Source organism: Arvicola amphibius, chromosome 11 (genome assembly GCF_903992535.2).
Source record: "Arvicola amphibius chromosome 11, mArvAmp1.2, whole genome shotgun sequence".
Taxonomy (NCBI): Eukaryota; Metazoa; Chordata; class Mammalia; order Rodentia; family Cricetidae; genus Arvicola; species Arvicola amphibius.
This window is the reverse complement of record NC_052057.2, coordinates 16,850,055-16,862,309: the sequence shown is the minus strand read 5'-3', so window position 1 is coordinate 16,862,309 and position 12,255 is coordinate 16,850,055. Positions and strand designations below refer to the sequence as shown.

Below are 12,255 nucleotides of genomic sequence, written 5' to 3'. Positions count from 1 at the left end.
CAAAGCCATTAGCAAATATATGTAACAATATTTATGCAAAAACAAACCATTTTCTCCTTATATACAGAAGCTCACTTTCTTCCTTACAGTCTATTCTAAAAGGGATTTGGGGACTGGGAGAAACATTGTCCATTTTCCTGGAATTCCCACTTTGGGTGGGGTAAGGAAATCATGAAGGAAGGACAAGGTAACTATTTTAAACACTGAGTTATAAAACTTAATCTGGGTCTTTCGATTCAAAAAGAGAAGGTCGTTTCAAACAAAGAATCCATTCCTTTATCTTTGGAAAAGTCTGCTCTTAATGAGCTCAACACTCAGTGAGTAAAAGTGACAGCCTCTGGGACAATGACCCAAGACACGGGAAAGAGCATTTTTGTGCAACATGCACACACTGTGGCCCAAACTGCTGCGAAGTTTCACATCGAGGGCATGCACACATTTCATACTGACACAAGTTACAATACCTTGGGGGAAAGAGATTATTTGTTCCTGGGAAATGTCACAGATCTATATACAAATGCACGAAGTGAGAGAACACGTAAAGGGAGACCAAATAACAAGTTCGAAAATACATTTGAAAATCATCTCAAAGCCAAGTATCGTGGTCACTGACAATGGAAAAACTCTAACATCCTCTAGAATATCGCGTAAACAATGAAAATGCAGCTTTGTATAGCTCATAGCCTCAAAAGAAAGTAAATTTCTGGTTTATCATCATTGCTTGGCTCGTTCTGTAGAACTGAGTCATCTGAACAAAACTGGTCCACGTAGCCATACCGAAGGGCTGTGCATGCTCCCTCTGGGATGCCTCGGCCCTCCAGGCCACCAGCTTTCATGTTCCTCAGGTAGCTTGCGATGTATGAGCCCGTGGAGTGTCGGTTCACAGCCGGAGCGGGAGCTGAAGGTTTACTTCGAAGGACCACTCCTCCTCTAGCGCTGTGGGCCGTGGCTTTCTGTTTGCCAGCTTCCTGCTTCTCCTTGGCACGACTGGCAATGTTACGTACTCTGCTCTGGCTTCTTGAGGACAGCTTTCTGACTAATGCCCTGGGATACTGACTGACATCCTGCTTTGAGTACAGCACTTGACAGCTGTCTTCTTGGTCAAAGGACACCAGCTTTCGGAGCTGTTCGGTTAGGGCATCTAAAGGCTCTAATGACTTGGTCTTCATAGCCACACTCTTGTCCCTAATGCTGTTTGTCACAAAGCTCCTACTAATACACTGGTATTTGCTTTCAAAATTGCAGGCAATGTCCTCTGATGTTAAGTCCCCGAGACTTTTGGATTTGCACGGACTTGGCAGTTTCAAAGCAACCAAAGGAGCATGTGCTGACTGCGTCGGTGTAGAAGCATGCATATCTGTAGCCCTAGGCTGCTGGGACCCACAGATTTGGTTCGTTTTTGCATCTGAACTTGAGAAATGGTTATACACAAAGCCAGCACCCTGATAGGTTAGACAAGAAATACTTTGATTTTTGACACCTTGAATATTGTTGAATATTTCAGGGGCAGAAGGGAGGGGCGTCTCTTTACAGTAAAAATTCCTCAAGCCTCTCGGGACATGTTCCACCGTCTCTTGGCTGTGCCTCAGTTTTAGTGGAGAAACAATTTGACTTAGACCCTCTCCCCTGTAGTCACAGGTCGTTCGAGATAGGTTTTCTGATTCTCCATCGATTTCTACAAGGCTGCTTTCTGTAGAATTTACACCAAGAGCAGGGTCTGCAATTAGATCTTCCAGGGCCAACTCAGTAGAACGATCAGGGCTGTTCATGACTCGTCTCTGGTCCTTTCCATGAGTGGGGCTTTTGGGAAACTGGCCAGGAGAAACATCATGAGAGCCAGGCAAGTTGCCTTCCATGACCCTTGTCTTGGCTTTATCAGAAGGGTCAGTACCTGGTTTGGACTTAGAGATGGGCGAGCCAGTCATTTCACAAACAAGCGTGTTATTTGCAGGCTTTGTGGTCTCAGCACTAGAGAGCTTGATCAGCTCAGGAGATGAGTACGAGGAGGCTTTGGGTTTCCCCTGGGAAAAACCACGCTTGAAGGGCGTTTGTAGGCCCAATGTCATAGGCAAAGGAGCACCTCCTGTGGTCACATCGGTACCGAGGAGGTGAGAAACCACAGCAATGTTAGCCGGATGCTGGCTCTCTTCAAACTGGCCAATCAATGCTGAGATGGAACTGCCCGGCTCATTCTCATTTGTTAAAGTAACATCATCAATGAGATTGGAAATTTCAGTGTCCTGATGGATGGGCGTCGAGTGCAAATCCGGGACATCAGAACAGAGCACAGAGACATCGGACAGAGAGAAGGACCCTGCAGCTCGTCCTGTGGCCCTGCTTCCTTCCAGGTTCTCCACGTCTAGGGCACTTGGAGAAAGGACACTTTCCAACAACATGCTTCTCCCTTCCCCTAAGCCCCCAGTACGCCACTTTTCAGTGGCTTTCACCCCAGGGAGATCTTGTGGTCCCTTCTTTGCAGGATCGAGTGCCAAATGCTGCCTCGGAGAGAGGAATTTTGGGGGGCACTGGTTTTCCTGGCAATCATTTGTCACATCTGGCTTGGTTCTCCCACCCTTTGGACCTGGTCCTCCACACTGTTCTGGCACTGATACACTAGAAGTCGAAATAGGGCAATCACCTCGGTTGGCATCTTTGTGAAGGAGGGCACTGGAGGAGAAGGATAATGTTTTGTTGAAATTGGAAAACGGTGGGTCTTTTATAGTTGCCTCTCGCTTTCTTCCGTCATCCTTGTCCTCTGCTAAATAAAACAAGAGCATTTTAGGTAAAGCATATCACTTTATGTAGGTGCTGCTGACACTCACGTTTGTCTCGACACAGACAAATGGAAAATGTAAAAATTTTTACGTTATGACACAATATAATTATGAATAAGCAGAAGTTTGCAAGACAGTGTCTGTGGTGATGGATAAATGGTAAAAAATAGATTTACAGGAACTTCACCGAGCTTCCTTTGGAATGTCTATTACATCAGCTAAGGATGTAATATTCATTGTCCAGAAAATGTCAATGAGTTTCTGTGCTTTCACGGTGAGGATTACCTTACGCTGCCTCCTATTCAGATCTGTACTACACAGAAGCATGGCGATAAAAACAGAACAAGACAGCTCTGTTAAACAATGCACTATGGTACCTGCAAACAAGACACTATCAGCTTTCCAAGTTATACATGTGTTAGCGACAGGTAAACCACAAACGATAGCATTTTTAAAAGCATTTTGGCAAAATATTTAATCCAACCAATTAATTTCTAACACAGTTGGAAAGTACGACATGTGTACAAAACTATTAATACCTATTGGCTTCAAGGGAAAAGATAACCAGTCATCAATTCCACATCACTATGCATAGTTAATATTCTGTTGATAATGTTTTTGCTTTCAGTACAAAAAAATTATATTACATTCTTCCTCACATTACCTCCAATGTGGTTAAGATGGTACTTAAGGGAAAATAAAAACATAATTCACAGTAACCTGGGATAATCATCCTATTTGATATAAGCTAAGGCAATGCCCAATGCTCAATTAGTTAATTGTCTATTAACTCTTTCAAAGTCATAATATGTGGATAAAGATTGTTTTCACTAAAATATTTTCTCCTTGTTAAAAATTGAATCATCATAAAAAATTTAAGCTTCCCAAATTGTATAGAACTAAATATCACATGATATTACTTCAGAAACAGCCACTTTTGTAGAGAGACATGCTATTTAGAATTCTATATTCTGCCTTTTCTCGACTCAATTTTTTTCCTGCAATTATCTGGGATCGCTTTAATTACTAGGTATCATTCCATATTTGCTATTTGCTTAATGCCTATGATTAATTCTTATATCTGTTCAAGTGTAGGAAAGACACATTGTCTCGTGCTTACTTCCCAGCTCATCTTCTTGGCTTAGCATCTTCTGCAGTGAGGACCAGTTAGGACAGATTTCTATTGGACAGAGTTTTACTTTACTGACACAGGCTTTTAAGATAAATTTAGTGCCACAGGTGTCCTCTCCTCTCTGACGTTACTCTTAGCAAAACTTCAAACATTTTCTCAGTTCAAGGTAGACTCCAGGGTCTTGGAAACTAGGAATTTTCAAGGTTTGCTTTTCCCCTTTCTTCTAATAAAGTATTCAGAAACTGCCTTTTCTTTTCTCCCTAGAACATCTGATAATAAAAACCAATATATAAGCAAAACAACATTTGTGGGAAAATAAATCACTAAAATTATATTGTGTGGATAAAGACCAGTTTTGCTAAAATTAAAAACAAGGTATTGCATTCTACTTGCTCGAGATAACTCCAGAAATAGTCAGAGGACACAGTTCTGGAATAGGAAGAGGAGTCACAGATTCAAGAGCTCTTGGTCACTCTGTGAAGTGGACATGGCTTGTCATCAGGTTGCCCACAGGAGCTCATCATACTCCAAGCTAAGAAAAAAGATGGCCCTGCAATCAAGCAAGAGCCATGGGCATGACTCCTTCCCTGACACGGAACTAAGCAGGGAGTGAGATCGCAGGAGGAAAACGCTGCCTTGGCCACACCTTAAGGAAGAAAGTTTTTCAAGTGGAGTCAGCAACTTGCCTTTAAGAGCAAGCAACCTTTCACCACAAACATTTCCAACCACACACACACACACACACACACACAAAATGTTTTAAATAGTGAAAAGTTAGGGAAGTGCATTCAGTCTCAGAAAAGCTAGGATGGGTATCTAACCTCGGATCAATCTAAGAATGAGACCTCTTTAAAACCCATGCTCCTGACCTAGAAAGTTACCACTCTGAAAACCAAAACACTATTTGTATACTGTAGGTTTCCCTTCCTTCTCAGATCGGCATGCCCGAGGTCATCACGCCTGTGTTCTTCCACCTCCCCAAGGAAAAAGATGCTATTTCAAGGCCACAGGAGAGGAGGAAATAGCTCACTTTTTACTTTCTTACCCAAAGTTTAAAATCTCCTTGTACAGAATTAACACTAGAAATTATTTATTTTTCAGAATATTTTAATTGCAGAATGGCAGTCATGTTGTCATGGAAACAAGGGACAAAAAAAAAAAAAAAAAAACTGGCTGAGAGGAACTGAAAGCATCTTACCTGGAGAGTTTTCTTTTCCATCCATGTCTTTCGCTGCTTCGGATATAGGCAGCGACAAAGCCCCCAGAAGACACTTGTCAACAGGCATGGAGACAGGGCGTACTTGCAGGCTCCGTGTGGTCCTCCTAAGGACGCCATCTTGATCTCTTGTGACCTCAGAGACAGAATCTTTGATCTCAACCATTTCTTGGAAGCCCACTTTGCTTTTCTTCCTGCCTTTGGCCGGAGCACTGGCTGTGCGTCGCAGAATTCTATCGCCAATCGATCGCTTTCGAATATAATGGGAGTTGTTGTTTTCTGAAGATCCGTGCCTGGGATTCTTATTGAACAGTCCCTTCAGACCTTGCAGCTGTCTATTCTGGGGACAAAAGAAAAAACAACCACAAATTAAGCACATGCCATCATAAGAACAACTTGAGTTTGAAATGGCAGCTCCATGAAGAATGAATGTGAAGTGAAATTTTGCAGCCACTGACTGGAGGACGTTCAGAATGAGAAAACAGCTCACAGTAGGGTCACACAATACAATGCACACGCCATCAACTTTATTCTGTGAGGAAGGCAGTCATTCAATTTCATGGCCAACCTTTCCAGAACTTTCCTACCCAGAGATGATAAAATGGTAGAAAAGTTTCCATGGGTAACACACGGACAAAACTCCAACAGCCTTGAAGCAACAGATGTGTGTTTCAAAATGGTAAGCAGAAGATGGCGAGACGCGAGGAGGCATGCCACCACAGCCACGTGAAAAGATTATGCCAGCGAGAGGGCGGGGCCATGCGGAGAAACTACCTTGGTAGCTCCTAGAAAGTGCAATATGGTATAGCTGGGGTTGAGGATTAAAGGGCTCCACTGCAGGGGAGAAAACAAAAACACAACAAAACACCATGTGGGCTCGTTCAACTAGCTGCCAGGAAACACAGAACAGAGTGCATACCTGGAGAGCCCCTGCCTCCCACTCCCAATAACTCCTCATCTTCCGTTCATTCCTCATTCGACTCAACACCATTATGTTATGGTAGGGGCATCCCCACCCAAACATACATTGATAATAATAAATGTCTCCAAATTGGCCATTTATTTAGGAATGAAACAAAAGCTCTATAAAAGACTTTATTTGTATTTTATTTCTGGGCTAAGTTGTAAACAGACACTGTATGCCTTATTGTTTCCCGCCACCTTACTCCAAGTGAGAAAGACTGTACAGTTCAACTGGCTTTCTGGAACTCAGGCATCATCTTAAAACCATTTGTATTTAGGTTATTCCACTTAGGCTAACAGATAGAGCCCAACAAGCTGTATGAATAGGGACTCAAGATTGAAAGTTTGTACCGTCAGCATTTTCAAAAGTAAAAAATCCTCCGTTCCCTTCTGCTACCTGATACGAGGCTAAACCTACAGTCCCAGCTCAATGCTCAGCTGGACTCTGGTCACTATGGTGCTGATATTTAGCCAACAGTATGCTTGTTTGCTCCACTCCAGGCAGCTTTCAAAGAATAACAAACTTACTGACGAGGCCGGTACTATTTTTACTGCCCCGTTACACATGGAGAGTGAGTTCACAGAGAATACCAGTACTGCGGAGACGCTCCAGGCAGCACAGACTATGGTAACAAGTAGTGCGGGGCAACCCTGGGCACTGTGCCCATCTATATACCCTCCGAGTCACATCTGGTCCTGAAAATCGATAACAGGACAAGTCCCCAGCACTTGACATGACCAGAGGGTCACCCACTGGTGACCAAAGCACCAGCCCTTCAACAGTGAAGGGAGAACAGGCAGAACCAGATACCTCTTTGTGACATTGTATCTCTCTTTCTTCCTACTTCACTTCCCCCATCTCTTCCCCCCCACCCCGTCTGTCTCCCCACTCTTTTCTGATCTCCATTTCTTCTGTGGGTAGCTTTAAATCCATTCACACTTTTTCTTGATCTTCAATTTACAATTGTTCCACACGAATTCACCCTGCCTAGACCTGGCTGGAATCTTAGCTGGATTAGCATAGGCCACGCTTCAAACCTCTGAGACACATTTCCTACTGTAGAAAATGGGGTCATTTTTAGAATTATAATAAAATTCAAATTTTAACGGTCTTCATCATTTTCATAAAATAATTGCCTGAAAGTACGATACTCTTCTCAATTCTATTAAACCTAGAGAGAACCTCTGGGAGGAAGGAATGAGTCTAGCCCTGCATAGAGGTGGACAGGGACATGCCTGGAATGCTGCCTGAGCTTGCTGAGCGCCCCACAGACACCCACAAAAGAAAACTTTGTCAAATGTACGTTCCGCTAATGAAACCAGTTACTTTCTTGAGGTCATGCTATTGCTGGATGTCTATGATCCCACTCACCTTCCCAAAGATCTCATTGATCGTTATGTGAACAAAAATAGATGCTTCTGTGAGTCCTTCCAGGTAGACATGCCGGTAGCCTGCAAAGACAAAAAGAATTGGTTCTTTAGGTCGAATTTGCATGTGGCCTTCCTGAGAGTGCAAGAGAATTAGGTATCTGTCTTAATATCATTCTTCACATTTTATGCAGCATGCTATATCACATCTATCATATAACACAATTTACAATGACGGACTTGATAAATAAATACCCTGTGTATCCCATGCCATGTATTAAATCTTCCAAAGAGAAACCATTAACCCAGCATATGCCAGACCCTATATACTTCTCTACCACAGTAGAAAACAAACAAAAACAAAAAGAAATAGTCAATCCGGAGAGGAAAGGTCAGCTTATGCCTACCAGGTACTAGGCTGCTGAAGGTCACGGTCCTTTGGCCCACGAAGTCTCTTCCAATAGGATCATGATCCCACACCAGGAACCGGACTAAAGCTATTTCTGGCATGTGGACTGTAAACGTCAGGGTTTCTTCCCACACAGGGTTAAATCCTTAGAGAAACAGGAAAATGAAAAATCAGAAAAAGCAAAGGGCTTGGCTGGAAATGATTTAGCAGCGACGTCTGTAGAGCAGACAGTGACAATTGCTCGTAACGGTCATTAAACTCATGAAAATGCCTGGACCTCTCCAGGATGCCCTGCTGAAGTAAAGCCTCTGAGTCTACCCCACTGCTCAAAAATAATTGGTAGGAAAATCGTCTGTAAATTATCACATCTACTCTATTAATCTCTGATGCCCCATTATATCAGGAAGCGTCTTGTCATTAAAATCCTTCAATGAGCTTAAAAATTACAGTAGTGTTCCAAGAGTATTTTAGCAGAAATATGACAGAAAGTCACCCCCTGATAGAATCATATTTCTCATCTACCGAAGCTTTTCCCGCTGGAGTAACTAACCATATTTCATACGGTGCTCTGTAGCTTTCAGTTCTATCGTGGACAAATAGTCCTATATAATTCCTACAGAAACCCTGTAAGACCTGTAAGAGTGACAGGTTTTTGAGACAGGGTTTCATTCACTAGTCCAGGTTGGCTTGGAACTCATGATCCTCCTGTCTCCACCTCCCATGTGCTGGGATTACAGACATGAGCCATCATACCCAGATTGGTTTTGTCTCAGCAAGAAAATCACCCATACGTTATCAAGTCTCCAACTGCAACTTTTCAAATTTAGACAAGTATCACATGCCTATACGTATGAAAGTCCAAGATATCTGTTACTCATCATATAGTTTAGAGCATTGCTGTTCACAGAAATGTGTTTAAGGTCATACAGTGAGCAGGAGGTCCAAATTAGACTGTGCACTGCACATTCTTAGTGGCTTCTCAGGACGCAAGAAGTTACTGTATTTCCATACACATTGAACATGAATGACAAAGAATACACCTTGGTTCAAATACCAGTGCGGTTTGTATGTGGTTTAGACCCTAATAATTCCCACTCTACCCTATAAAAAGCCTCAAGCTCATTAAATAATGACAGGCTGAATATCAGAGGCCCCCAGTGAACAGAAGAGATGACCTTTTTTTGTTGACTCTGTAATGACCCCTCAGCTACTTCTGCAGCTAAGAAAAGAAGGGATAGTTTCTTGAGCCCTGAGAAAATTTAACATAAGAAGGGCTTTCTTTAAGAATGTTATTTCCTTCCAGGTTCACCCTACTTTTGAACAACTAACAATCCTTCAAGGACTCCCTATGAACCACTGATTTCTCAAATGTTTAGATAACCATAATTTCAAATTATTCTAGACTACTAATTAATATAAATTAAGGAAATATGTATGAAATAATAGTTTTCAAAAATAGAACAAGCAAATATAATTTTACAAGATTATCCAGAAAAATATGCTAGACTTGGGTAAAGGTAATGCCTTCCTGCCAGTACTGAAATGCTGGCCACCCGCCATATTTAAGAGATGAATGGGCCAGAACCGTCTGGCCTTATCCTTACATATTTTCTTCCTACAAACAAACAACAACAAAAGCCAAGAGAAGTTGACTAAACACGTGGGCCTCACAAATGAAAGTTTCAAGAAGACTCATTTACGAGAACACATGAATCGCATCACAAGCAACACACTAGGAAATATGTCCCTAGGTGAGTTTGGAGCCCGAGTCTTTAAATGTCTCCCACGCTTTTCCATAAAAAGACTTAGCAAGAGTCCCAGGAGTCTTGATTATAACAGCTTCATCAAAATATACCGTGTATCCATCCCAGTTCTTCAAAGGTTAGCCAAACCTTTTCTTAGTTGCAGAAGTAACTGAGGGGTCATTACGGCGTCAACAACAACAACAAAAAAAGATAATCTCTTCTGTTCACTGGGGGTCTCTCTGATTTTCAGCCTGTCATTATTTAATGGGCTTGCAGCATTTTATAGGGCACAGTGGTCAACTTCTCCTGAATGCATGTGTTTGATAGAATTCCCTTTCCTTTTTCAGAAAGGAACCAGAAGCTTACAGAGTGGGTGAATCTTATCAGCGTGTTTAACATCCACGCGGAAGGCAGCTAAGGAGCTCAGCCATCGGGTTCTTGTTAGCAGAACGCTTTCCCTAGCCCATGCACACCGCACGGCAGCTGCAGCGCATCTCAGGAATGAGTGCTGCTGATCACCAAGCTTACCATTGTCATCCACCACACGAGTCTGATCCTTGCAACAGTCTACGGGCAGCCCGATAATTTCCACCTCAACGAAGGGGTCAATGATCTGTAGGAAAAGGAAGAAGTATGACTGCCAATGTCACCTGCACAGGAGTGCTAATTATTTCTGAGACTAAATGAGCCAAATGTTCACATTTCAATAACACGTGATGTTACTACATGCTTACTCAAAGAATGGTAGAACCAGGTAAATCATATCTAGATATATGTGAAGAGTGGAATTAAAACGCTAAATTCTATTTGCCAGTATTTGTTAATTCTACACAGGTTTTTACTGAAAGAACATAAAATTTCAGTTCCGGGTACATAGCCAACTAAAGTAAGAAGAGGGTCACCCAGGCACAGAAGCTCAGAGAAGCTGCCATAGTATGGTCAAACACCGGAAACAACTTAAAGGTCTACCATGAGCAAGATGGCTACATGGTGCCAATGTCATAAAATCAAAATAAATAAAAACTTGGAGAATTATTTTGTGCCTCAGAAGACTGAAGAAAATGGTAATAAAAAGTTGCATGTGATTCGATTGAAAAAGAAAAGATGATAGACAACTTGAGGATAACATGAAAAGATTAGATATAGATATTACGTTAGACGATACTGTATCTTGTTGTAGCTTTGCAGCAGAATGTCTTTGTTCTCAATAAGCAAGTAGTGAGATGGTCACAAATGACTGCCAAAGAAAGCAAACCAATACCTCAACATACATACTCACATACAACATACATACTCACATACAACATACATACTTACATACAACATACATACTCATAAAATCTGTGTACATGAGAGGATGGCATAACATGTGTTAGAAAACTTAATAACTGAATTAGTGAATTGAGGAGATCCATTGTACTATCCTTGCACCTTTTCTGGGGTTGAAGCCTTCTCAAAATGAAAAACTTGAGAGAGACAAGAAATATGTATTCCTTTCTTCTTGTGATGGATGCTAAAGGCGTTCGATTAGATTGTCCCTCCGTGTCATGGTTGCCCTGCTGACATTGCTTTAAAGGATCCCATCTTCTGGCTTTTGGAAACAGAGTGTAATGAAAACACAGTTATGGAAGTGTTGACAACGTTTTCTGTCTTCAGACACAAAGAAATAAGCATAAACTTCCGGATGATTGCAATTAACAACTGCTGCTGTTGAATGCAGAGCGGAAGGTAAAGGTAAGAAAGGAAAAGGGTCTGTGGGAGACAGCTGGAACAGATACGGAGGTGACGGCCCTGGCTGATGCCTTCCTCTCTGATAATTGGGCACTGTGCTATCTGTTAACCAGTACAGAGAGGTTGGAAAGAGCCATTGTAAAGAGTGGGGTGACCCTAGGGAGTTGAGGGGTATTGCTACAGCGCTGCACTACACCGAACTGCATACAGGTCAGATCAAGTTTGACACGACGTATTCACAGTGGTACGGACATGCAGAGCTGAGTGGTTCTAACCACACATCAGATGTGAAAGTTGAGAAGGTGAAAGCGGCAAGAGCCTGGAGTGATGGGACAGCCCTGAGAGAAAGGTATGGAAACAGGACTGACTGACCCGTGGGGAGAAAATAAAAAGGTTGCTGCATCCTGCGACAGAAGTACAGCAGCAGGTGACAGCAGTCTGCATGTGGCCACAAAGCATGAGGCCAAGGAGCAGGCAGCAGTGAGGAAGGCTGCTGGACGTGTGGGATTTGGAAGCTAAATACATGATTCGGGCCACGCTGCTGTCAATAATGCATTTAGCTGTTGTTCTTTGTATCTCAGCTGCCAGCATCAGTCTTGAACTGTGAACCAGTATCATGCCTTCAAGAGTCCAAAACAGGTGATAAAAGCTCTGGAGGAGTGGGAGGGAAATGGGAGGATGGGAGGAGGTAGAAATTTTTAATAATAATAATAGTAATAATAATAATAATAATAATAATAATAATAATAATAATAAAGCTCTGGAGGAAGTCTGTGTGACTGACAGAAAACCAGCTCATGTCTGATAAGTGGAAGTCAGTGCTCACTTAGAATCGCACACATACACACACCATATACATACACAGACACACACACACACTCACATACAAACATCTGTACTCCCCTCCCAACACACAG

The 12,255-nt window shown here is 42.3% G+C and overlaps 1 protein-coding gene across 2 annotated transcripts in view; it reads right to left on the bottom strand.

The window, feature by feature from the left end:
• Positions 1-393: 393 nt before the first annotated feature.
• The window catches only part of Plch1 (phospholipase C eta 1), a 163,553-nt gene continuing 151,691 nt past the window's right edge, over positions 394-12,255 (bottom strand). Inside the window, exons 18-22 of one of the 2 annotated variants that reach the window (XM_038347487.1) lie at positions 10,136-10,220; positions 7,861-8,007; positions 7,458-7,537; positions 5,105-5,462; positions 394-2,758 (exon numbers count right to left, since the gene is read on the bottom strand). In XM_038347487.1, the coding sequence (XP_038203415.1) occupies positions 678-2,758; positions 5,105-5,462; positions 7,458-7,537; positions 7,861-8,007; positions 10,136-10,220 (2,751 nt within the window). In that variant the 3' untranslated portion in view covers positions 394-677. The remainder of the gene's footprint in view (positions 2,759-5,104; positions 5,463-7,457; positions 7,538-7,860; positions 8,008-10,135; positions 10,221-12,255) is intronic. The other variant, XM_038347488.2, reaches the window with a different exon arrangement.